We start from the raw sequence: 27394 nt of genomic DNA on the forward strand, positions 1-27394 counted from the left end.
GCCTTCTTCCTACATGTCCCTTAGACAACAGAGTCAGAATGCCCAAAAACGGTTTAATTGAAATGTAAAATATTTGTTTTCCGCTGGTCTCAGGCCACCCCTGTGATAGGGTCAATCAGCCCCAAAGCAGTTGCAACATGAGTTGAGAACTGTTGTGTTAGACAAATATACTAACAAAGTACCTCAGGTGTGCCTGGATTTCACCATGATGTCCAAGGCCAGACCCAACTAAGCCCTGTAGCCAGAGATTGCCTGTACCTATGATTTCTTCTGTGGTCTCATCCATGGCCAAGATTTCCTATCTCTCCTCTAAATGTCCTTTCCAGCCAGAGGCTTGTTTGTTTGTTTATGTGTTTGTTTTCCTTCTATAGCCTCCTTTATGGTCTTCGTCTCCTGGGAGAAGTCTCTCGGCTCTGACTTGCTGCAGCTGTGTAGCTCCCTTCTTCCACACCAGCACCTGACTGAGTAGAAATGAAATCTAACCTCATCCTCCTTGTTAAGATGCTCAAAGCTGCATCCTCCCAGGAACTCCTGTATCCAATCCAAGCAGAGTTCTCGCAACTTGCTGGTGGGCTGAGGCTTGATCTCCAATGTATCTATTATGCTGGGAACTTGGGGAGCTCAGAGGGTAAGCGTGTTTACTAGGCCATACCTGATAGAAAAGTGGACAGAAACACAACAGGCAGATTCCGGGCAGGGGCTGGAGGAGAGTGGGGACCTTTTATAATAGTTGAGAGCAATTACCTGGCCTTGTTTGCTTGGATCTTTATGGAACTGTATCTGCTTAGATAGGAGGTGGAAGTCCCACTATTTTGTTAGGTAGTCCTACCTGAGACTGGCCATTTAGAGCGAGGCACCCAGGGTTAGGAATTAAGCTCTAATTAAACACGACATGGCAAGGTTCTGGGTCAGGCTCCATTGCCCCAACGGTCTGATTAACCTAGTCTTGGATTACTGTTGGGAAACCCCGTAGTTTATACTGTGTGCTAGGGCAGGGTGTTTGAGTGTTAGGAAAGAAGGGACAGCTTTTGCATTTGCGACCTTTTTGTCTCCTTGATCCTGTTTAGGGCCCTTCCGAGACCCCTGTAGAATGAAATTCAGACCTCGTAGAACTTGAGACTTAGACGTTGCCTCCCACTCTGTCTCTCTCCATCACCCATGATGCTGACCCTCGCCTTCTTCCTGAATCACTCAGCCTTCCACATCATCCCCACCTCCCAAAGGGGCCATCATGCCATCGCAGGCTGTTGTGTCGCCAGGCGGGTCCATCCTCACCTTCCTTGGCTGGTTCTGGTAAACGTAGTCTTCTTCACTCCTCAGTGTTTCATTATGGAGGGCCTGCTCTACACTGGGTCTACAGTCTCAAGCATCCTCCCAGCCTGTGGGTAGAGTCAGCACTGCTCCCTGCTGGGGCACTCACTGCCTTGCTTTGTTTTGCTCTTTTCACTTGTCATTCTCTCTGAATCGGAGGCTGAACACCTTGGGAGTCTTTGCATCCTACGTGACTAGGACCTGGCACAGAGCGGGAGGTGTTCAACAGAGGCTCGCCACGAGAATGGATGTGGCCTGTGTGAGTCGGTTTGTACCTTCAGGCAGTTACAATTAAGAAGGTCATGTTGGACAAATTCTGATGCGTTTTTTACATTTGCTACCATGGTACTGTTTATATTATTTTTGAACAAAAGCTAAAAAACTAAAATCACAGGAGAGATCATGTATCTAGTATAGCTTATGTATCAGGCACTGATATATGCCTAAAGTAGCAGATCTCTACCAGTCCTTAAGTAATTGGGATACGTAATATGCAACAGGTAGTTATTTGATTTTATGCCTAGTGCAAAGGCATTCTCAAAACAGGCTGACAAATGTGGGGCTCTGCTAGGCAGTTCCCCAACATACTCAGGTGGTATTGAGCCAGTTTGGTAAAGGAGGGACACTGTGTCATTGAAGCCCAGTGGCTTTTAAACTCTGTAGCTCGCATGGTCTGTGAGGAGCCCTCAGCAGCCACGGTGGGGCTAAGAAGTATAGAGAGATGGGCAAGCTCTGCTGCTCCTTCCTTCTTCTCCCAGTTACTCAGAACAGTTGTGCCATGTGCATGATACGATCGTATTTGGACTAAAATGTTGGTTTCTGTCTAAAATCCTCTGGAGCTGTCCTGCCTTGCCTGCTCATCCTGACTCCCTTCCACCCCCACCCCACAGTGGTACTTAGTCCTGTGCACAGAGGACACTCTGAGCCTGGCAATGAGCAGGCATGGAATCTGAGACTTCTAGCTGCTTAGCTTGAGTGTCTCCCGCCTCAGCGTGAGCAGCGAAGGCGGGACGTCCAAGAAGCTCTCCCATCTGTGCGCTTACCACCTCACCAGCTGTTCCCAGGAAGTACAATTTATGACAATAGGTAATGGTCGGATGGCTAGCCAAAGAATGGAGGCATGGGAATGACAGAGCTTCGGCCTGACTCTAATTGCCAATACCTACCTTGTTGGTTGTTAATTTCTACTTTGTGGTAGTGCTAAGGGATTGAATCCAGGGACTTGTACATGATAGCAAATATTCTACCCAGCTCTACCTATTAACTTTTAAGTTGACACATAATAACTACACATATTTATGTGTACAGCATGATAATTTGCCATTATGTATGCAGCATGCAATAAATAAATAAATAAGGGTAATTAGCATATGCAATCATATGCTTAGCATTTCCTTGGGAGGAAAGCTTTTGAAATCCTCCCTTCTAGCTATTTTATTTTTTAATTAAAAAAATTATATATTCACTCTATAACGCAATTATAGCCCCTTCCCTCCTTTCCTTCTAGTGCCTCCCTCCCACTCTCTTCCCATCCTTTTCTCAGAAAAGGGGAGCCCCCAACTCATCCCAGCACATCCTCATCCACTGAAGATAGGCAAGGCAGCCAGCCCCCCATCAAAAGCAGGCAACAGAGTCCATGTCATAGACAGCACCCACTCAACTTATTTACTAGGGGACCCACATGAAGATCAAACTGCCCATCGGTTACATATGTGAAGGGAGCCTAGGTCCAGTGCATGCTCTTTGGTTGGTGCTTCTGTCTCTGTGAGCCCCCATGGGTCTAGGTTAGTTGACTCTCTTGGTCTTCTTGCAGCATTCCTGTCCCCTCTGGATCCTTCTATTCTTTTCCTCCTCTCCCACTCTTCCACAGGACTCCCCTAGCTCCACCCAGTGCTTTGCTGTGCATTTCAGCATCTGATTCAATCAGCTGTTTGGTGGGGCCTCTTAGAGGAGGGTTACATTAGGCTCCTGTCTGCAAACATAGCAGAGTATCGTTAATGGTATCAGGGGTTGGTTCTCTCTCATGGGGTGGGTCTCAGGTTGGGCTGGCATTGGTTGGACATCCCCTCAGTCTCTATCTCTGCACATCTTGTAGGCAGGGTAAATTCGGGGTCCAAGGTTTTTTAGGGGGATTGGTATTCCTCTCTCACCTAGCTAGAAGGTGGCCTCTTCAATCTCCATGTCTTGAGCTGCTAGGAGGCTCAGCTAGAGGCACCTCCACATCCTCCCTGTGGCATACCCTGTCACGGGTCTCCAGCTTGTCTGTGATGCCTTTGGTTTGCCTTTTTTTCTCTGAGCTCTCTCCCCTCCCCTCCCTACTCTCCCCATTGTTCTAGCTATTTCTGAGTGCACCCCATTACCTGTCATCACTCTAGCATGCAGGAAAACAGCGCCTCTCACAGCTGCGTCTTCACTGACACTCTTCTCTCCATTCTCCCACTTTGCCTCCATAGCCGTCTTCTGTGACTTTCGGGAAGTGGGTAGAGTCTATTTGAGCCTGCATCTTGCTCTCTACTTAGCTCGGACTGGACTGTAGCTCACTATGTAGTCCAGATCGGCCTTGAACTCTTGATTCTTTTGTGGCTGCCTTTCTAATGGGAGAGTGATAAGGCTTGCATGGAAACCATCAGTGGACCCAGCCCTTGCTGGGAGCTGGTTCTGGTGCTGACTGAGAGATGTGAAAGCACAGTCTGTTGAGATTACTAAAATCCTTAATTGACAGTCACCTGCTTCCATCCAGAAGATCTTCTTGTAAGCAATTCTTCATAGACACAGAGGAAACTAGAGGGTTTTAAACAATTATTCTGTGTAAATTTGTTAGATCAGGATCCCCTGAAGTGAACATAACCACTGATTCTCATAGCTTTACTTAGGCTACATCGGAAGCCACATATTTTACATGCCTTCTCTATTTCAAGGCCATGGTGTATTTTAAGATCTAGGCTAAACACAGGGTTTTGACTTCTTGGTTGCTTTTCATTATTACTTATAAAATATATTGACCTGCCCTGCATGCTGGGAGGAAATTAAAATGTAAATGGGTTCAAAGTTGGTGTTACTTCCTTGGCTCAGAATCTTTAACACTCACTGGGATATTCTGAGCTAACGTTACCTACCAGAAGGTTCATACAGGCAGCTCATCAATTTCACACATGAAAAGACCTTTACTTGGGTGAGACATCGTCACTCATGTTAGAAATGGTGTCTGCAAAGTGGAATCGAACAATGGGAGAGAATGGGAATAGTAAATACAACGCTCTTCCTGTCTCCTTCTTGATTGTTTTAACAAGGGGGAGGTTTCTCGTGACTTATTTTGAGATAAGTTCCATCCTCTGGATTCTTTCTGCATATGTGGTACTTTTTGACTGGGGAACAGGATAAAGTAACTCCCTTCAAGAAAGTGGAATGAAATCTGTTTTTGTGCTGCCTCAAGAAAATGTCAATGCCCAGCCTATTCTGTAGGTAGCTTGAAAGTATTGAAAGTTATCCTTTCAGGATGCCTGCACACACACACACACACACACACACACACACACACACACACATCACATCACATATACATACACCACACACATATATACACACACACACATACAAACACAAACATACAATACACATACCACATACATATATACACAGTACACATAACACATACACACACATACAGAGTACACAGAGTATACACACACATCACACACACACACAGAGTACACATCACATACACACACACCACACACACATATATACACACACACGCAATACACATACCACACACATACACAGTACACATAACACACACACAATATACATACCACACACATATACATACACAGTACACATAACACACACAATACACATACCACACACATATACATACACAGTACACATAACACACACACACACACATACACATACACACTACACATATCACACTGTGCTGGGAGAAATTGCATGCTGAATTGGCAGAAACAAGCAAGTGAGCTTCCTGGAGGCAGCCCCCTTGTATTTACACAGCTGATGAACGGGTTTAGGCAAGGCCCCAAGGATTTTGCCTCAGAACTGCTTAGTGTTGCTGTACTGCCTTTCCATGCTTGTTTCATGTAACTGGCATGGCAAAGCCCCTCACTGCCCATTGCTTCACTCTGTTGTGCAGATTTCCTGAAGATTATTTTGAAGATGTACCTTCATGAAGTAGTGTTGTTTAAATGATGATTTCATAATCCCCAATAATGATTTTAAAGAATTTCTGACTTGATTCAGGTAATTTAAAAACCCTCCTGCAGTATAACAAAAACTGCAAGGAGCTCTGTGAACCTCCATATGTCAACACTTGATTTACACCATGAGGGAAAAAAAGATGAAACAAATTAATGATCAAGGAAATACATTCATTCTAGGTTTAGTCCAAGGATAAAGTCCAGGTATATACACCACAATAAGAAAGACCATATGAATATTCTATAGGAATATAGAAACAAAAACTAAATGGTTAGCTCTACAAGACAAGACAGACACCTGTTTCTTGGAAAAAAAAACCTTGACATAAAAAAAGCTCTTGCTTTGAATACATAATGTACATTTGAAATTAAAAAAAGATAAAACTTCTGCTTTGATCTCATAATGAGCATATAGATAAAAAACCACTGCTTTAAACTTAGAATGAACAAAAGTATCTAGTTAGATATAGTTATAACGAAAGAACTTAGAATCAATAGTCCCACTGTAAAGTCACTTTTAATGTTAAGATCATATCTAATTTGAATGAAGTAATTTTTCAATACATAAAGAACCTTTGTATTAGATAATACAAAAACCCAACTCAGAATTAAACATTTGTTGAAGGCATCTGCTTCATCCAAAAAAGTGTTTGTCTATCTTTCTGGCTGTGTGTGTGTGTGTGTGTGTGTGTGTGTGTGTGTGTGTGTGTGTGTGTGTGTAGTTGTGAAGCCTATTAGAACTTGTTTGTTGAAGTTCCTTGCTTCATCCAAAAATATGTCCATCTGTCTGACTGTCTATATATGTTTTAATGAATTGTCTTCGGGAGCTCACTGTGTTTGTGTGAATGTATGCCAATCAGTGGCACCAAGTGGCAAAGCTATCAGCCTGAAAGCTTAAGAGTTAAGGCATAGATAAGAGAGGGTTTCTCTCCATCACCAGTGGCCACAAATAGCAAGGCTATCAGCCTGAAAGTTAACGGACAGCAGTCAGAGAGCCATCAGCCTGACAGTTAAGAAAGTTCAGAGTTTCTTGCTGAGAGCAGTGGCCCCAAATAGTTTGAAAACTTGAGAGTTCAAGTACAGAGAGAAATGCTCAAAGCACCCAGCTCCCAGCCCTGATAGACCTAGAGCAAAAGCCTTTGGACCCTCTTTCTCGCCAACTCTGCTGTCCCATCTCAGCCATGCCTGGACCCCATGAGTGTAAATCCTGGATTTTTAGAACACACACACACACACACACACACACACACACACACACACACCATACACATATACCACACGTACATACACACACATCATACACTACACACAGTGAATCACAACACCACAATTAATGCTGAGGTGAGCAGTGCTGCAAGCTTCAAAATGCACTTTTGTCTGACACCCCTGCAATACACACAGCCATTCTCCATTCTCTTGAGAGGGAGAACAGTGTGGTTAAGCAGCGGGTACTCAGGCTGGGCTGCCCAGGTTTGGAAGCCGCCTGTGTTGCCTCCTTCTCATGGTGTGTCCTCAGTAGAGCAACCAAGTAAACTTTGGGCCTGGTGCTCCCTGCTGGAAGTGGAAAGACAAACTTCCTGCAAGTCACTGTGGGTTCAACACAAATAAAAAAACGAACCAGAGAGATGACTTAGCAGGTAAAGGGCTTGCTCTCAAGTCTGGCAACCTTAGTTCGATCCTCAGACCCACATGGCGAAAAGACAGAACCACCTCTGCCAAATTGTCCTCTGACCTTCAAACATTTGCTGTGCTGTTACCCTCCCCGCCCCCAGCTAAATAAAGGTAATAAAAATGTTTTAAAGAAAGAGCTAAACTGTTTACACTGGTGTCTTGCATGGTATCAGGGCACAGTAAAGGTTGGGGGTTGTTATTTTGTGTACAGACAGAGCATGTGGCAAGTATCTGCATAGTCAAAGAGGATGAACGTCATTGCACAGAGGGCTCTGTTTTGATATATATTCTTCATGTGTTGGAAGACAGGAATTTTAATTGGGAAACTCACAAATCTGCCCTGACACTGACACCAATGCAAAAAATTCTGGCTTGGCAAGTGGATCTCCTTAGATGGGTCTCTGCCGTCTTGAGAGAAAGCCTGTGAGAGTCAGACAACATGGTACATGCCTGTAATTCCAGCACTCAGGAGCTGGAGGCAGAATTAAGAATTCAAGGTCACCCTGAGCTACATGTCAAGTCCAAGGTCAACCTGCGATCCTGGAGAGGCAGTGAAAGAAGGAAGAGGGAGAACGCATATAGGTGGGTGCTCAGGAGCGGAGAGTGCCAGACTCAGAAGCTGCTAAATCATGTGAGAGCAAACAGCCTGCTCCTGACACCAAAGCCTCACCTTCTTTCCCCTACAAATCTAGTGAAGTTACCAGTGTTAAGGAAATCAGTATTTCCTTGTGGTAGTTGTCTCTCTTTCACTCCACCTCTAAGCCCCATAGCAGAGCCCATGAGAACATTCTGGAAGTGAAATTGAATTGTGAGGGAGAGGCCCAGCATCCCTCTGGGCCTAGAATCCCTTACAAGGAGACAATGGCATAGAAGAGTATACTCTTCTCTCTGAGCTATCTCTCTCTGGATATTTAAAGATCCACCACGCCCACCCCTACCACCACCTCACCACCACCACCTCACCACCACCACCACCACCACCACCACCATCACCACCACCACCTCACCACCACCACCACCCCTACCACCACCTCACCACCACCACCACCACCACCACCACCATCACCACCACCACCACCACCACCACCACCACCATCACCACCACCACCTCACCACCACCACCACCCCTACCACCACCTCACCACCACCACCACCACCACCACCACCATCACCACCACCACCACCACCACCACCACCACCACCACCACCATCACCACCACCATCACCACCACCACCACCACCACCACCATCACCACCATCACCACCACCACCACCACCACCTCACCACTACCACCACCACCACCACCATCACCACCACCATCACCATCATCACCACCACCATCACCATCATCACCACCACCACCACCATTATCACCACCACCATCACCACCACCACCACCATCATCACCACCACCATCATCACTATCACCACCACCACCATCATCACCAAAGAATTAAATTTTACCATATGTTTTGTGCACAACATTGTGATCCAAGAACTGTGCGTTCATCAGATTTAATGCTCTATATGAATGGATAAAGGCACTCACCACCAAGTTTGATGACCTGAGTTTGGTTCTTGGGCTCTACACAGTGGGAGGAGAGAACTGATTCCTTTGAGTGGTCCTCTGACCTCTGAGTGTATACTGCGCTGTGTACCCACACAGTACACAGAAATAATTTGCAAACAAATAAATAAGATTTTTTTTTTTTAATTTTAAAGTGGCTAGAAGTCATCTTTAAAAAAGAAAGAACAGAGAGAGCAGGAGGAGGGGAGTGAGGGAGCGTGTGAGAGGTAAACAGGAAGCTGACCTCATTATAGCCACAGTTGAACCTAGGAAGTGGTAAAAAATAATCTTAGGAAGAGAGTAATTTGATCTCTCCAAGACCCAGTGGCTTCCTGCTCTCTTGTCCTGCATAGAAAGCAATGGATGACCAGCACCACGGCTTTCTACTCTAATACTTCTTAAGCTGGGCATATGCTTATAGTCAGCTGGTTGGGAGATTAAGGCAGCAGGGTCCCCCCTGAAGCTACCACATGGTTAATTTAATCATACTTATCATCGTCTTATTCCCAGCTTCTATTTAGGGCTTAGAACTGATGGGATTAGTGACGACTGCGTTTCTTACTAGCTGTGTCAGCCTTCTAGGCTTATCCTAACAAAGTGCAACAGCCTGAGTGGCTTGAACTACAAGACTTCCTGTGTAATTGTCCAGGAGACCAGAGGTCTGATGAGATTAAGATGTCAGCCTGTTGATTCATTCTGTGCGTGGACTTGGGGGTGCTGTCTCCTGTCCCCTCCTAGCTTCTGGGATTTTGCTGACAATGCCCTGGCCTACAGATCTTCCTTTGATCCCTGCTTTCATATTCATAGTGCCTTTCCCCATGTACACGCATGCCTATGTCTGTGTCCGGTGTTTCCCTGTTTATAAGGACATTTCAAATTGTCTTGAGGCCTCATCTGAATTCGGTCAGCATCTTCACTGAAGCTAGTTGTTCCAAAGAAGATACATTCACACATCCTGTGTGTGGTGGTCAGTATTGATTGCTAACTTGGCAGGACCTAAAATCGTACAGGAGATGAACCTCTGGGCATGTCCACAAAAGGTGTTTTCAGGGGGGTAAACTGAGACGAGAAGACCCAAGAATGCTGCACAGTCTCCTGGGCTAGGGTTCTGGACTAAATTATAGGGAAAGCACAAGCTGACCAGGAGCATTTGCTCCAGTTGCTTTGTGACTGCCGACACAGAGTGACCAGCCGCAGGAGACCCCTACCATAGTGGACTGCACTCCCCCCAAGCCATAAGCTAAAATAAAGTGCCCTCTGTTGACACTGCATTGGTCAAGTACTTTGTTGTAGCAATTATAGAAGTAACTAATACATAGGGGTTTGGCACTACATCCTCTTTGAGGGAAACACAATCCAACCCATAACTTCGGAGGAAACAATGTTAAATGAATACTTTCCCTTTGGGGATTGCCTTTGATATTCTAAGGGTTTGCCTAAAGACAAGCGGCTCCTATAGATAGACGGGTCTCTTCCTCATAAAGACACTGCGTTCTCAGCCTGACCTGTTGTGTGAGTGTGTGTGTGTGTGTGTGTGTGTGTGTGTGTGTGTCTGTCTGTCTGTCTGTCTGTCTGTCTGCCTATGTGTGTCCTTCCTAATTCTGACCAGTACATCGTACTCTTTGCTCACAGGGCCAACCTGGAGATTAGCTATGCCAAAGGACTTCAGAAACTGGCAGTCAAGCTAAGCAAGACCCTGCAGAGCACAAAGAAAAAGTAAGTACCACGACAAAGGTAAGGCAAAATTCCTGTTAAAAAAAAATTAAAAGTGAAAAACACCCAGTCCCAGCTTCCTCTCACACACGGCAGGCACAATCCTGCCAAGCCTGGCTTCCGGATCTTGGGGAATTATTTTGGGCCAGGCACCGCCTCAAATGCTTAGAGAATACTCCTATTTAATCCTCATGACAGCCCTTGAAAGTTCTTACATTTATCCCTCCTTACAGATGAGGACTCGGGGCTGAACAATTGAAATACAACTCCCCAGCCAGGCAGCTAATGAGCTGCCCAGCAAGGCCCAGCGAGACCCAGCCGGGGCTTTACGGCTCCTGGGCGCACAGATGGGTTGGTAATGCTCTTTCATCTAGGAAGTGGTGTGCAGCCAGAAGGGCTTAAAAGGCAGGAAGTGTGAAGTCTGTATTATCTCTGCTCTATGACTTTTGACAAGGATCTCCGTGTGCCTCTGTGACTTCCTGTACAGAGTGCAGCCATGCTCCTCTGTGTATGTGAGTGTGCGTGTGGGTTGTGTGGTGACAGGCAGCCTGAATGAGAAATGAAGCAAACTGTGTGAAGGGTTTAGCCTGAGAGGCACAAACACTGTTGGACCACGTTCTCCTCGGTACTTTGCAACATTAAAAGTGATCTATTATTGATAACTTGCTATGACGCCTCTCTACTAACACATGCAGATATGACCGAACTCGCAGCGTTCTTTCTGAGGCTCCTCACAATGACGATGATGATGAGACGATAAGACAGGAAACGAGAAGCTTCTCTGTCCACACTTCTCCCTCCTGCTCGGGCACCACTGTGATACTAAATTGCTCGGAAACTGCTCTGGTTCTCAGCCCATTTTTATTTATGAGGGCAACCGCTTGGTAGACTACAAAGGAGACGGACTGGGTTTACACAGACTTCTCCTTAGCCTACCCAGTTTAAACTCTAGTTCTGCTACTTACCAGATGAGCGCTCTGGAACAATTTGCCTTTTGTCTAAATGTCTCTTTAAGGTGGAAATAAACCCGAATGTAGCGGTGCTGAGGTAAATCTGCTGAGGCAGGAGGATTGCTATGAGTTTGAGGCCAACTTAGGTTACATAGAGAATTTCAGACCAGTCTGGGCTATAGTATGAGATCCATTCTGAAAGAAACATAAATAATGAAAATAAACATAATAAAATAAAACAGAAATAAAAACAATTCCCTATAGTTACTGAATTAAATTAAACAGTGCAAGTGTGCTTAGCAGAGCAACTGATGAGGAAACTGAATTTGATTCTAATGGTTCAGCTACCTTCTAAATCTCACCGTTGCAACCCTAGCATCAAAAAAGCTCACATGCTCAGAATGACCAGTACTGATGTGGAGTTTAGTGTGAAATGTTGGTTATTTCTCTATATCTAAATCTGTGTTAGAGACTTGCACAGATATCCCAATGCCTTTGTATTTTACAAGGCCAGTTAGATGAGGCTCAGAGAAGCTGAGCGTGTCCCGCGGAACAGCTGCAGCCAGGGATATTTGCTTCCCAGAGGCTGGACTCTCCAAGGCCCACATGCACGCTGCATTTGCTGCCAGGCTGTGCAGCAGCTGTGCGATCACCTGGGAGGTCCTCACTGGTGTAATGTCCTTCATCTCCTCAATAAAAAACAATTATATTTGGTTTAATCTGCATGAGCTAATAAGCACTCATTTGTTGCTGCGGTCAGTGTCTCATGTAGCCCAAGCTGATCTCAAATTCCTTGTGGAACCTCAGATGGCCTGATCCACCTGCCTCGAACCTCCCCATTGCTGGGATTCCAGGGCTGAGGCACTTTGTCTAGCAGCTCTTATTTTAAACGTAGGGTTTGGTCCAGTTTAACAGATGTGTACACTACGTAACTTACCACCACCGAAGTCAGACGTTTCAATACACTCCTAGTTGCTTCTACCTGCTTGCGTCCGTCCCTCCCTTCAGCAGAACTGGTCAACCACTGACCCCCTCCACGTGAATGTACATTAGTTTTGCCTTTTCTGCAGTTTCTGTTTCTGGAAACACCCAGTAGGCCCTCTCTGGTGCTGTTTTAGGTTGTAGAAACTTTGGCCATTCTGGTTTTCCTGTTGTCCTAGTGCAGAATGCAGACTGGGTCCCTGGAGGCTCACCTCTGCTCCATTCAGACTCTGGCAGGAATGCAGCAACCCCTCCCCCCTTCCTCCCCATCAAAATTGGCATGGGCTCTGTCCCTGCTCCGAACTGATGCAATTTGTGCTGACATCCTAGGACACCTTATGGGCTCCCAAGAGCTAAGCTGACCCCTGCGATGGGGAGAGACAACATCAGGCTTCTTTGTCCTCCCTCTATGCACTGTCCCACCCCCAGGGATGTGGCAGTGACCCTCTTTGTGTTTATTGGACACAAGACCAGAAAGGATCTGAGACTGTCCTGAAAGTCAGTACGGTGCAGGAAAAGGACTCCAACCCCAAGAGCAATAAAGCTCAATGTGCCAGGGGGTTGGGCTCAAATCCCTTATCACTTACATCCTCAGAGACTTGGTTTATTCATCTGTAAAGTGAGAGGCTGAAAAGATTTTCCTTGAGAGTCTTCTAAGTTCCTTCCCCTCCCCTCCTCAGCTCCCTTCCTTGGCCACTTTATTTTCCTCAGACATAAAAATAGGAGATGAAAATCTAAATGGAAAAAAAAAAAAGAAAGAAAGAAAAAGTATCTGGGGGGGGGGGGTGAAATGCACTGTGCAATACCTGTGATGCAAATAAAAATACTGGCTGAATTTAATCTCATGGGGAAATTGAAACTCCAGTAAAGGGATGAACGTGAGCGTAGAGGCGGCTTGTGGGCTGATAATGCTTGACTCAGAGCTTACTAGAAAACTTCACCCTCACCCGCTGTTTTTTTTTTTTTTTTTTTTTTTTTTTCTCCCTCTAGCTGTCTCAGCTCTGCTTGGGCCTGGGCCTCAGAGAGTATGAAATCCGCAGCAGACCTACATCAGTGAGTGCTTCTAGTGATGCTCTCCCCCCCTCACCTCCCCTCACCCATATCTTTGCTTCTACTCCAAAGGGAGGTGTCACACATTTAGAGTGGGTGGTGTCACACATTTAGAGTGGGTGGGTGCCACGATTCCACTTCAAACCTGCACTGAATAGATACGCTAGAACTCACCACTCATCTCCCCAGAAATGAATTTGGACGGTAGATGTAGAGCCAAGAGAACGATGTGCATCCTTATGTTCTGTTTCCAGAAAACTTGGCAAAGCAATTGAGCTGGAAGCGATAAAGCCAACGCATCAAGTCCTGAGTATGCAGGAGAAGAAGAGAAAGTCTGTGAGTTGGAGCTTCTCTGTTCTCTTAAAAGCAAGATTTCTAACACTGGGTATAAAGCATTCACTTCGCATGCCCAAGGCTCTAGGTTCAAACCCCAGCATAGGAAACATTCCTAACAGACAAATCAAACAAATTCATGAGGCATAGGAAGGTGAAGCTCTGTGCATTCTAGGCTAGCAAGTTTCAGGCTAGCCAGGACTACGTACTGAGACCCTGTCTTTATATATATATAATTTATATAATTTATTCAGATCACATTCCAATTGTTATCCCCTTTCTTGCATCTTCCAATTCCCTCCCTCTCTCCCTCTTCTGCCCTATTTTCCTCCCCTAGACCTCTGACAGAAGCAGACCTCCTCCCCCACCATATGACCACAGCCTATCAGGTCTCATCCAGATAGCCTGCCTTAAAAGCAAAGTTGGGTGCTATGTTTCATGGGTGCTCGTGGGCTATGGTGGCAGGAGAACAGAGCATTCAGGATCATTCTTGATTACACAGCATTTTCAAGACCAACTTGGGCAACTTGAGGCAGTGACTCAAAAGACTAAAGAAATAAACAGATGAGCAAGATTTACGTCTATGGCCCACAGAGCAAAAGGCTTCTCTACATTGATAGTGGATCTCAGAGATTTTTTTTTCCTTTTTGGTTTTTTGAGACAGGGTTTCTCTGTGTAGCCTTGGCTGTCCTGGACTCACTTTGTAGACCAGGCTGGCCTCAAACTCATAGTGACCCACTTGCCTCTGCCTACCCAGTGCTGGGATTAAAGGCGTGTGCCACCATGCCCAGCAAAAGTTTTATAGGAGAACTAGGGATCTGGCTCAGGAACAGTATGCTTACTCAGGCCTTGGGTTCAGCTCTGTGACGACAAAAATAAAATCTTTTTTCTTTTAAGATTTAAAAAAATTATTATAATTTATTCCTATTACATCGAGATTGTAATCCCCTCCCTCTTGTCTTCCTGCTCCTCCCCCTCTGATCTACTCCCCTCTGCTAGACCTCTGACAGGTGATGTCCTCCTCCCCTGCCATCTGACCACAGCCTATCACAAAAATAAAATCTTGTTTTGGAAGAGTTTAATCCATGAGAGTTAAAAAAAATAATAATATAATGGGTTTTAGAGAGATGGCTCAGTGGTTACAAACACTCCCTGCGCTTTCAGAAGACTGGAGATTTAATCCCAGCACCCTCAACGATCTATAACCCCAACACAAGGCATCCAATGCCCTCTTGAAGCCCCTGTGGCACCCACACTCACACGCACAGACACACACACACACACACACACACACACACACATTTAAGAATAAATCTTTCACATATGGCATTGATTTAAAGAGTGAGATGAAAGAAATCTAATGAGAAATAGCATATCAACTGGAAGATCCTTCCCAAAATATCAATAAGAATTACTTTGAGATGATAAAAAATTAGAGGTTATTTTCAATTTTTTAGTACTATTTTTAACAGTCTTTTCAATTTTATTAACTCTGTTACTGAGCTACATCCCAGTTCCATAAAGCATAATTTGTTTCAAAAGGCACCTTTCTACTTACCAGTGAGAACTCACTTAAAGGTAATAATAGCTGCGGCTCTCGAATATCCTTGAGATTAAAAGGAAGCGTTGAGGCAAGCCTCCCCAGAAGGACTGGTCCCTGTTAGCGTGTCTTCTGCTCTGGGCATGTGCCTTTCACTGTGTGCGCTCTCTCACTCCCTCTCTGTGATTAGCCACCTTAGACAACACTTCTAGGCAACGTGCCTAGCTGTTAATGACTGCCACGGTGCTGTCATGGGCTGGGTAGGGCTGGCCACAGGCAAGAAGTACCTGAGTCTTAGCAAGTGGTCCTTGCAAAGGGAAAGGACAGTTTCTAGAAGGGGGCTTCAGGTGGGCTGTAAATCAAAAGAACTAAGGGAGCTGGGAAAACTCATGTGGAAGAGGAATGGAAATAAATAAAATATAAACTCATTAAATGGAATTAGGCAGTATAACTAGCATTTGCATATAGAACATACTCATGTGTTCCACCAGAATGGATGTCTTACCTAGAGCTAAGGTAATAGACAGAAAGTCACAAAAATTATTTGACAAAGGCCTAATATCCAAAACATGTAAAGAACTCAAGAAATTTAAACACTACCAAACCAAGTAACCCAATTGAGAAATGAGGCTCAGAACTAAACAAAGAATTCTCAACAGAGGAATATGGAATGGCTGAGAAACACTTAAAGAAATGCTCAATGTCTTTAGTCATCAGGGAAATGCAAATCAAAATGACTCTGAGATTCCATCTTACACCCATCATAATGTCTAAGATAAAAAATTCAAGTAACACCACATGCTGGTGAGGATGTGGAGAGAGAGGAACACTCCTTCATTGCTGGTGGGAATGCAAACTTGTACAACCACTTTGGAAATTTATCTGGTGCTATCTCAGAAAACTGAGAATAGGGCTTCCACAAGACCCAGCTATTCCACTCCTTGGAATATACCCAGAAGATGCTCCAGCACACAGCAAGATCATTTGCTCAACCATGTTCATAGCAGCCTTATTCATAATAGCCAGATCATGGAAACAGCGTAAATGTCCCTCAGTTGAAGAATGGATAAAGAAATTGTGGTACATTTACACTATGGAATACGACTCAGCTATTAAAAACAAGGAATTCCCAAAATTTGTGGACAAATGGATGGAACTAGAAATGATTATACTGAGTGAGTTAACCCAGAAGCAGAAAGACTCACATGGTATATACTCACTTATAATTGGGCACTAGCTCAAGAGGCATGTCCTATGAAAGTCTTCACTTACCAGGAGATTAGGGTAGATGTGAGGACATCTTACTAAGACTCTAGGTAGGGGAAATATAGGAGATGGGGAAATAGAAGGACCCAAAGGGTCCTAGAAACCTACAAGAACATTGTGATGGGTGGATCAGGGCCCAGGGGGGTCTGCTCAAACTATTGTTCTAACCAAGGACAGTACAATAGTAAACAATGAACCCCTACTCTGATCTACCCAATGGACAGGACATTCTCCACAGTTATGTGGAGAGTGGGGACTGACTCTGACATGAACTCTGGTGCCCCATATTTGCCCACCTCCCCTTGGTGGGGAGCCCTGGTGACACTCAAAGAAAGAATAAGCAGGTTACCAAAATGAGACTTGATAGCCTATGACCATACAGTGGGGGAGGAGGTCCCCCTCGGTCATAAACCTAGGGGAGGGGAATAGGATGAAAGTGGGAGGGAGGGAGAAATGGGAGGATACAAGTGATAGGATAACAATTGAGTTGCAATCTGAATAAATCAATTAAATAAAAAAAAATAGTCTCAAAAATTATTTGAAAGCAATATAATCATATGCTTTTGCCAATAACCTCATAAAAACTCAAAGCAGGCCTAAACTTCATAAATTACAAAAACATTTGAAATATTGTATAACAATATGATGACTGCATTTAGTACCATAAGTTAATTAATTAATTGTTATGACAGTTCATCACAACGCACCGGGTAGTTGATGTCATGATCCTCTGATTATCTATCCCCGTTACCTCCTGTTCAGTGCTGCCCTTTCGCTGCACCCATCCTCCCACTGTCTCCCAAAGGACACAAATCAGATTGGATTTTTAAAAGTGAACTTGCTCTACATCCCAACTACATCTATACAGTCAACACTGGCACAGCACACAAAAGCATCTTTTTCTGTATTTGTTACAACAAACCATGTGCTCTATAGATACAGACTAATGACTGGTGAAAAGCAAAGCAAAGCTCTTGCTAGTTTGCCTGGCTGATCTACCAGGTCTGAGGTCCGGGGTCAGAAGGTTCTGCCTAACTCATATTATCTATCTAGAGGTTTGCCTACATCCACCTCCACCACCACCATTATCACTACTATTTTGTTTTGTTTGTTTGTTTGTTTGTTTTGAGATGGGGTCTCACTTGGTAGAACAGGTTGGCCTATAACTCTGTGTTCCAGACCAGGTTGGCCTTGACCTTCCGGTGAGCCTCTGGCTTCAGTCTTCTAAGTACTAGGATTATAGGCACGAGCCACCACAGCCAGCCTTCATCATTATCTGCTGTCCCTTCTTCGAAAAGTTAATTATGATGAAGGATGTCACCTCTTTGAAATGAAAGCAAAACTTGTATCAGGGGCAGTGGAGACATTTGGTTGCTTAGCACTTCGAGTTTCTGACTGTCGCTCTGTGGATGTTTTTGCAACATGAGTTAATACTGAGGAGGAGTGATCATTCTCGGCAAGATGCACATGTGTCCATGTGCTTTTTCACATTGCTGCATTATTTCATAAGTCATTATTTCATAAATCACGTAGACACTTGCCATGGAGACTAGCCCAATACGCCCACTGTAGGGTTTTGAAGCTCAGATAAGCCACAAGAGAGGGGTTGTGTAAGAATTAATAAGGCATTACTGTGACTACAGTGTAACTCACTGAAATCGAGTTAGTTTGAAAGTCTGTAATAAAACACCAGGAGTTGGGTAGCTTAGAAAAATCACAGAAATTCATTCCTTGTGCTTCTATGGGTTGGGAATCCCTGGATCTAAACAGTAGCAGATTAGATTTCTGGTGACTGATTGCTCCTTGTTAATAGAGGGCCACCTTCAGGTCATGTATTTGCATGGTAGAAGAGTGAAGGAGCCCCTGAGATGTCTTTTATAAAGTCACTGTCTTAGTCACGGTTCTAGTGCTGTGAAGAGACACCATGTCCAAGGCAGCTCTTATGTAAGAAAGCGTTTAATTGGAGGAGGGGGTTGCTTACAGTTTCAGAGAGCAGTCTGTTATCATCATGGCTGAGAGCATGGCGGCATGCATAGCAAGCATGGTGCTGGAGAAGTAGCCGAGCAGCTTCATCCTCAGGAAGAGGAAGGTGCGGTACTGGGCCTAGCTTGGGCTTTTGAAACCTCAAAGCTCACTCCCACTGACACTCCTCCAACAAGGCCACACCATCTCATCCCACTTAAACATTCCACCAACAAGGGCCTAGACATTCAAATATATGAACCTATGGGGGCCGTTCTCAATCAAACCACCACCAGCACTGGTCCACTTGCCGGAGTCCCACCTCTAAATGCTATGATGCTGCAGAGATAGGTTTCAACCTATGAGTTTTTGGGATTCAGAGATATTCCATCAATAGCAGTGGCTAAGCAAGAAAGCAACATTATTTTTCCCCCTGTTTTTCTCTTCCATAGCTTGATAATGAAGTGGAAAAGACAGCGAATCTTGTTATTAACAACTGGAACCAGCAAATCAAGGCAAGTATGCACAAACAGCTTTAGGATGGGACCTTTTTGCTTTTGTGCACACATATTTGTGTACCCTAATCCTTTCCTATACACCTATTGAAGAGAAAATAACTCACCTAAGTTACTTTATAGATGCATCATTATACTAATACAAACCAGAGGCTGACTCAAAATATGGTTATTGCTTATGGCTAATAATTCCATGGCATTTCTTATGTGCCAAGAGTTGTATGTTTGTGTATTCGGCCATCACATCAATGAGGTAACATGTGACATTGCACTGTCAAGGTAATCTCCAAGGCTTTGATTCTGATTAATGGTTAAACCCAGACGCCTTAGAAATTCCTGGACTCTGGAGTCCCTGCTCTTTTCCATCATATTATAATGGCTGCCTCTCTGTGAAGTTCACAAATGTAGGAGAAGTAACAAACACCGTTTTGGTTTTTCATTTGTGTCAGGTTGTTAGTGATCTCTACCTTGCAGTTGAGAGGGCATTGTAAGGAGTGTGGTGATGTTGAAGGGATACATGTGTTGATGCTACAAGTATATATGGCCTACCTTCTGTATACACTATACTACGGGCTGCTCCCAGTTTTCAATTACTTTAAAACAGCACATGAACCCTTCTAGACTTGATGTGTAATGCTAGAGAATTCATGTACTGGTTCTTAAGCTACAGAAACAGCAGATGAGGCCCATATGCACAGAAGATTATTCTAGAATAATCCTGTGTGGGAGGAGTAGCTTTGAGTAGGAAGAATGAGAGACTGGGGGAATCTGCTAAGATAACCCAATCATGTCCTTGAAGAAGATTTGCATTCCAAGAGTCGAGCTCTTCCTACATCATCTCCCAAATGTTATCAACCCCAAAGAACCTTTGCAAGTGAGTAGCCACCTGTACCAAACAACTAGGGATGCCTCAGGAGCAGCTGGCCTCAAGCTTGCTTCTGAGCTTCTGCCGCATTCAAAGACTCCTGAGACCAAGACGAGAACTGTTTAAGACAAACAAATTCCTACACCTGTGGTAGTTGTGCTGCTAAAAAGAGGCTCATGAGAGTCACATTGAGAACATAGCTCAAAGTCCAAAAAAGAAGCATCCAGTCACTTGTTTTTCATTTCGCTCCTGATACTGGGTCTTTTTTAAAAAAAGAGGTTTGTTTTGAAAAAACAACTATCTGCAAACACTCAGTTCTCACAGGAAAGGCAATACAATGGATGAAAAGCTAGAGACAATGCCCTATAGCTGTTGCTTCAAAGAACAAAAAAGCACCTTCCATTATTCCCCAGTTTCTGATAAGTTGTTTTTCTAAATAAAATGATTTTATTGTCTCATGAAGAATGGCAAAGTCACTAGATCACATGGACTCCCTGGTCTGTAATCATCTCCCCCCTCATTACAGTGCAAGAAGAGGTCCCATATGTCACTTGTGAGGTACAGTCTGCTTCAGAGACAAAGCTGCAAATTCTGAAGGACCAAGTATGCTTGACTTGCACTCATTTGTCAGCAGTCATGTGCCTGAGATAGAGGAGGGACTGTGAGCAGCTTCTTCCTTAACCTCCCTTGTGTAGCATCGCCACATGCTTCAAGGAAGGCAATAGGCTTTGTCTCTGATTCCCAAGGAGAGACTGCTGGACTTCCTCCCAACATTATTTCATTTTATAGTCTCAAGTTAGTCTGGCTGTGGTGGTGTATGCCTGCAATTCCAGGACTTGGGAGGCCAAGGCCAGAGGAGGGTGAGTTCAATGTGAGTTAGCAAATGTCTAACACACACTCTCTCTCTCTCTTATATATACCCAATATCATGACAAAATACACAGTGGTTCCCTATCAAAGTAAACACTTCGATGCTATGGTACTCAGGGCATATTTTGAGATGAAGGATGGAAACAAAGAAGTAAAAACTCATAATCATTCATAAAGACATCATTGCAAAATACAAGTGTTTTTCTCTGAATATCAGTTTCTGTTTATTTGTTTGTTCCTTCCTTCCTTTCTTCTCCTCCTCCTCCTTCTCCTCTTGCTTGTGTGTTCCTACCTCTAGGCCAAGAAAAAATTAATGACGAGTACCAAGAAGCATGAAGCACTTTTCCACCTTGTAGAAAGCTCCAAGCAATCCATGAGCCAGAAGGAGAAGCAGAAGGTGAGTGTCGTGGCAGCCGGATGCACACTGCTTAGAGATGTGGCTTCCTGCCCTCCACACAAATGCAGAGAACTAGATGGCTCCTCCCTCTGTATGGATCTGTAGGTTAGCCAAGCATGAAAAAGGATATCGAAGTCACCTGTGGTCCACACAAAATTTTTCAAAACATATCACTGATGTGGCATATTAGACTCATGGCGTCCACAGTTTAAATAGAGAACCTTTTTTTTTAAAGCACTCAGCTCCTACTTCAAATAAGTAAACATATGCACTTTATGTTTATAGGACACTGTATATAGCACTTTGCATATTGTACTAAAATGTTGTGAACATTATAAAACAAAAAGTAGAAATGCTTACAAGATGACATAAAGATAAACTTGGCATCTTAAGTTGTTAGCTAACCACAATATGTTTGTATAACTAGGAAATAATAGTTATTTAGACAAGTATGCAAACAAACACACCCTTGGGGGAAGGTATGGAATTAATCACAACAAATATAAACTTACATTTCCACCATTCATCTTGGCAATTTGAACTTTTATGACAGTAAATAACTACATTTACCCCAAATTCTTGTCATATCTTCCTACATCACCTGGATTTTTCTTTTTCCTTTGAGCAATAGTGTGTCCATAACCATGAGCAGAAGAGAACACGTGCTGAGGTGGGTTTGCTTCTTCCTGGTGTTTTTGTTCTTAGGGAAAACAATCAAGCATTCCTGACAGAACTCCTTTAAAGGCATCAGTGCGCTTGTCGTTGTTAACTTAGGTAAAGGCAGGTAACACATGTAGACATCTGCATGGTCCAGACACATGCGAATACGCCGCAAGTTCCATGGTGCTGGAAGGCCTTTGTGGGGCCCCACAAAAGCTCCCTCCTGCTGCAGAACCCCAGATTCCCCCATCCACCTCAGACTCCAGGGCTAAAGAAGAGTAAACTGCACAACTGTGTTCTTAGATTAAAAAAACAACAACACAAGTAATGCTGGGCTATACCTCATGTTGCCCAACTCTTGTAGAGTGTGCTCCATGTTGGAAACTTAGACATGCCACACTTTCACCAACTTTAGGTCTCCCCAAAGAAAACAGCCAGCACCACTGCAGCCCCAGAGATCCTTAAAAGGAAAAAGGAAATTGTCATTGCAAGTGCTTCTCTCACTTCATCTGAAGGAATTGTTAGTTGGATGACTTAAACTCATTATTAGCAACATTTGGAAGGCTTCGATGTCTTCACATGTCAGTCTTCACAGTGCAAAATGATCAGACCAAGTGTCCAACCGTGAGCAGCCACACAGGAAGCTAACTCGCCCTATATGAAGATACTCAGTGCCAGGACATGGCCAGGTCCTCCTAGCCCTCATTAGAAGTTATTCTTTCTTGATGCCAAGCAAGGGCGACAACAGAAAAGCTGACGCAGCTGAGGGATGTACTTCCCTGTCCTTCATTAGTGGTCTCCCAGGGAGGTGAAATTCTGCAGTTCCCTCCACCCACCTTCCTATAGTGGGCCTGTAGCAATGCCCTTTGCCTATGGTCACCTCCCAGGTCCCTCCCATAGTCACTGCTTAAACTAGCAGCTGGGTTTCCTTTTCGTTTTTTAAAGAACTGAACACCAGAGCTGGCTTCCAATTCTCACACTCATGGACGTGTCCCTTGTCATTATGAGTCTCCTCCGGACTGATGGGCAGTCTTCAGTTTTCCTGCTTAGCAATCCAGGCTCTCACCGGAAGCCTGCCTGAACCCCACCTTCTCTCCGCGCCTGTCTTTCCAACCCACTCCCGGAGGACTGTCTTGTTTCTTTCCTCACAACTCGTTTTGATCTGCATATCTGCAAGGGAGGGCCCAGTGCCTCCTGTGTTCTGAGGCTATGCCGCCCTGCCTCCCAGAGACCCTCTTCGGAGTAGCTGCTTTGTTATGTCTTACTTAGACAATCCTTCGTGTCCAGTGATGGTTTTCCCACCAGCCTTCTGAATTGCCAGGCCCATCTTAGTTTGTTTGAGCTGCTATAAGAACTTAACCAGAGCCTGGGCAGCTTGAACAGCAGAACGTATTTCTTACAACTTTTAAAAACAGCAACAACGACTAAATAAAATGACTTTAGCCCACAGATTAAAGTATCACTTATTAGTGTAAGGAAGCTGCCCAAAGACTTGCCCAGTGCATAGATCGTAAGATCAGTAATGAACTTCCGTACAGTCAGAATGACCACAGTTCTAGAATCTTAGAGGTCAGGAGCCATCATGGTCAGATCCTGGTGAGGGCCAAAGCTGCAGACATCTTGTTATAGCCTCACAAGCTGAAGGGAGAGCTCTGGGCTTCCTTTCATATGGTCGCTGATCTCATTCACGAGAGCTCCACTCTTGAGCCCTGACCACTTCCCAAATATTCCATGTCCTAATGCAACGCTGTGGAGGAGTTAGAATTGAACACACACATTTGAGGACACTCATCCACTCGCTCCCATGAACCTGCTGCCTTGGGAGGCAGAGGCAACTTTTCATGGCCCTATCCATTCAACTTTATCATCCTGTCTCCTGGCAGTAAGATGTATTTATCTGTGCTCTATCTGCACTTCCCTGCTTATTCCTCAGGGTACCCTGCACATTTCTTAGAAGCGTTGTACATCATTTAGCTCCCCTTCTAGAGACAGTGTCTCCTTTTAACTTTATCAGTATCCTATTCTTGGTCCTCTTACATCTCTGGACATTTTATCTTAGGCTTCTTTATGGATGTCATTTTTTTTCCCCACCTGGCCCTTATATACTGCTGTACCTGAGAATTCTCCCCGGGGCCTCTTGTTTAGTTCGCTGTTGTGTCTCTAGTGTCCAACAAAAGATTCTCACTATCAGGCACTCGATAAATAATAGGTTCTCAGTGTATGTACTCCCAAGGCTTCAACTATCAGTTCCACTGCGACAATGAGTAAATTGATCTCTCTAGCCATAGCTGTCTCTGAACTGCCTCCTGGCACTTCTGAAAGTCATCTCTTTCTACCTAAGATTCCCCTGGGTTTTCTGGGTCTCTGGATGTTGCTCTCTGCCATACCTTCCCAATTCTAACCCTTAAGCCAACGTGCTTCGTAAACTTATTAACATATACCCATCTCCCTGCATCTGTTCACCTTGGCCACAGTCGTCGTTTGCCTGGATTACTGCCAACTAATGAGTGGGCTCCTTTGTCTTGGGTGTTGCCTTTTACTGCCACTTGCGCACAGAGTGACTTTCCTGAAACTTTCCTCAAGACAGCAGCATATTCTTTCCTGAAAAGTCTTTGAAGTTTTTCCAGTGGCTTCAGAGTGTGGGTTATGCTTTCTTATTTGACCCAGTAAGGTCCTTCCCTCACGTGACCTTGCCTCCTGCTGCACCATTGTCTCTGGCTGCCCTTCTGTTTCCTCCAAGCTCGTCCACTTCTTTCCTATATCAGAGTATTGCTTTGTTATCAGGTTAAAATTCTCAAGCCCATGTTTCTACAGATAGATGTGGTTCATGACACCTGAAACACAGACCTGGATGTGCCTTGTCTAGGCCGTACATCACAGAGCAGCAGGGTACTGACTGGAATAATGAAGTGAACAGTCTAAGTATTCATCTTCTTGAATGAATGCTCTCTATTATTGTAACATTAGTCAAAACGTCCTTAAACATAAAGAGGGTCATTCATAAAATAATAATCGTTACAAATCCTCTATCTCTGTCCTTGAAACTGCTAAACTGCTAACATCAGGAGGGTCCTTCAAGTGTAGTTGGAGGACCATGTGCATAACAGTCATCTGAGGACACACTGCAGACTCACTGCAGAGCTAGCTAATGGTTGAATACCTCTCCAGAGGCCCTAGAAGTTGCTACTTTACAAATTCCACTTCATACCTAACAATATTAAAGTTGAATCATTCATGCAGTCCAAATCCTCGTCAGAAATGGAATTGCTTGTTTGGACAATATCTTCAGCCATTTCAGCTGCTGTGGTCCCTGGGACATTTGCACTACCTGGACTTCCCAGAGACTTAGCAATCAGAATGGCAGATGTCATGGCTGGGACTCTTTGTGAGGGAGAGGCCACTGGAGCACAAAATGAAAGGAAACCCTGTGTCTGGCTGTCCTGAACCTGAAGCCAACATGTGCTGCATGGAACTTAGGTGCCAGATAGATGGCGCAATATGTACCTCACCTGGATGACCTTATTGAATCCTCCTAAGAACTCAGCAAGGTGGGATCCCTCATCCCCATGACACATGTAAAACAATCCTATACCTTATGAAGGTGATGTAGCTTGTCCTGCAGCAGAAAGGCGACTTTTGATCCCTGAGGCCCTTATTCCAAAGCTCGACTTTTAGCTTTAAGAGGACAGACAGTTTTGGCACCTGATTATAGCGCAGGTTTAAAAATTAGGAGTCAATAAAACTCTCCTTGTCCTGGGAAGGAATGGAGAAACCGGAAGGCTGATTGAATAGGACTTGGGCTGTGCCAGTGGATTGCAGTTTGAGTTGGAGATCCCAGCCTGCACTGCAAATTGTCGAGTTCAGCCATTTGGCCTTCTTGATGTGAAGGATGTGGACAAAGCACTTCATGTTTGACAATTCAATTTCTTCAAATATAAAACTGAGAGGACATTAGTGTCCATTAATAGTTTCTTTTTTTTTTTTTTAGAAAAACCTAAGATTTTGTCTTCTCTAATAACTATTTATAGAGAGCTGAAGTGAGAAACATGTCATTGGGCCACATTGGGTTGACAAGAGCTCCCTTGTCAATGTGTCAATGACTGTGTGACACTGATATTTTACTTTAGCTCCTCAACAAACTGAAAAAATCAACTGAAAAACTGGAGAAAGAAGATGAAAGCTACTATCAAAAAAACATGGCCGGCTACTCGACCAGGCTGAAGTGGGAAAGCACACTAGAAAACTGCTACAAGGTAAGGTAGCCACTGATGCTTCTCTCCATCCAAGGGCTTTTATGTGACCCGAGAAGTGAACGTTGGATCTACGTTCAAGAGGCCTGATTTCTTTCCTACTTATGATGCTCACTGGTAGCATGGCACTAGACAAACCATGTTCTCTCACACTGTTTGCATGTCTGCATGAGCCTACTCACCAGTGAAAGCCTGTGTGCATCAGTAGCCGGAGTCTATGTTGCTAATTCTCACTTGGAGACTAAGCTAAAAATATCCTATCCAAGTAGGATGTAAATAATGGCTTAGGTACTAGATACTGAGAAAGGACTTTCCGCAGACTCATACAGGGATTATGTATGAGGTTTTCTGCATTGGGCATCCTGTTGGGCAAGCAATATACAACAACAAATAAGATACCAACTTAAGACCTTAAAAGTGATAGTTATAACACAGACACAGAAAAATGAATTCAGGGGGTGGTAGAGATGGCTCTGTGGTTAAGAGAATTGGCTGCTCTTTCAGAAGATGAAGGTTCAATTTCCAACACCCATATGGCAGCTGACAATCATCTGTAATTCTAGATCCAGTGGCTCTGACACCCTCTTCTGGCCTCTGCAGTCACTGCACACATGTGGTTCACATACATATATGTAGGCACAATACCCATACACATAAAATAAAAGTATTTTTTAAAGAATGAATTGTGTCAAAGGATGTGATTGCACAAGTCAGAAGGAAAAATCAGAATCACTACTAAACACATGAAAAGATAATCATATGTCAAAATAATGAAGTAATAATATCTAGTATTAACAAGTATGTTAGAAAATAAGAATTCTTGAATCTTACAACTAAGAATAAGTTAACAATATCTGATAAAACAGAAATATGTTTTTGCCCTTAACATAGATGTTCCTTGGTAGGCATACATCCTAAAGAAATCTTTAACCTGTACTTTAACAGTGAGGCACGAAAATGCTCATTGCAGGAGAGCTTATCATTAGATGCTGAGAAAACATTGCAACTCAATCATATCTATGCAAAAATTTCAACTCACATCTAACTTATATTGAGTTGAGATGTGTTTGTAAAGATATACCTAGTGTCCAGACCTGTGTTGAACCAAGAAAATGGAACTCCTGGTGAGAATACAACGGGACTGCAATATACAGCCGCCCACCTTCTGAATGGCTCCTAACAAATCAATATTACTGCTTTCTAGGGTTAAAAAGCGACTTCAAATACATGTGAACAGCTTTGTTGCGTCTATTTTCAAATCAACACAAGCATGAT

General features: G+C 44.0%; 1 protein-coding gene across 2 annotated transcripts in view; it reads left to right on the forward strand.

Annotated features, from left to right (window-relative positions):
- NOSTRIN (nitric oxide synthase trafficking) overlaps positions 1 to 27394 on the forward strand; it is a 62894-nt gene that overhangs the window by 14822 nt on the left and 20678 nt on the right. Inside the window, exons 1-7 of one of the 2 annotated variants that reach the window (XM_084799676.1) lie at positions 1157 to 1293; positions 10400 to 10483; positions 13402 to 13464; positions 13716 to 13797; positions 19015 to 19077; positions 21111 to 21209; positions 25997 to 26122. In XM_084799676.1, coding sequence (XP_084655802.1) covers positions 1232 to 1293; positions 10400 to 10483; positions 13402 to 13464; positions 13716 to 13797; positions 19015 to 19077; positions 21111 to 21209; positions 25997 to 26122 — 579 coding nt within the window. In that variant the 5' untranslated portion in view covers positions 1157 to 1231. Of the gene's footprint in view, positions 1 to 1156; positions 1294 to 10399; positions 10484 to 13401; positions 13465 to 13715; positions 13798 to 19014; positions 19078 to 21110; positions 21210 to 25996; positions 26123 to 27394 lie in introns of those variants that run through there. The other variant, XM_084799675.1, reaches the window with a different exon arrangement.

Source organism: Acomys minous (assembly GCF_964271855.1).
Source record: "Acomys minous genome assembly, chromosome: 10".
Classification (NCBI taxonomy): Eukaryota; Metazoa; Chordata; class Mammalia; order Rodentia; family Muridae; genus Acomys; species Acomys minous.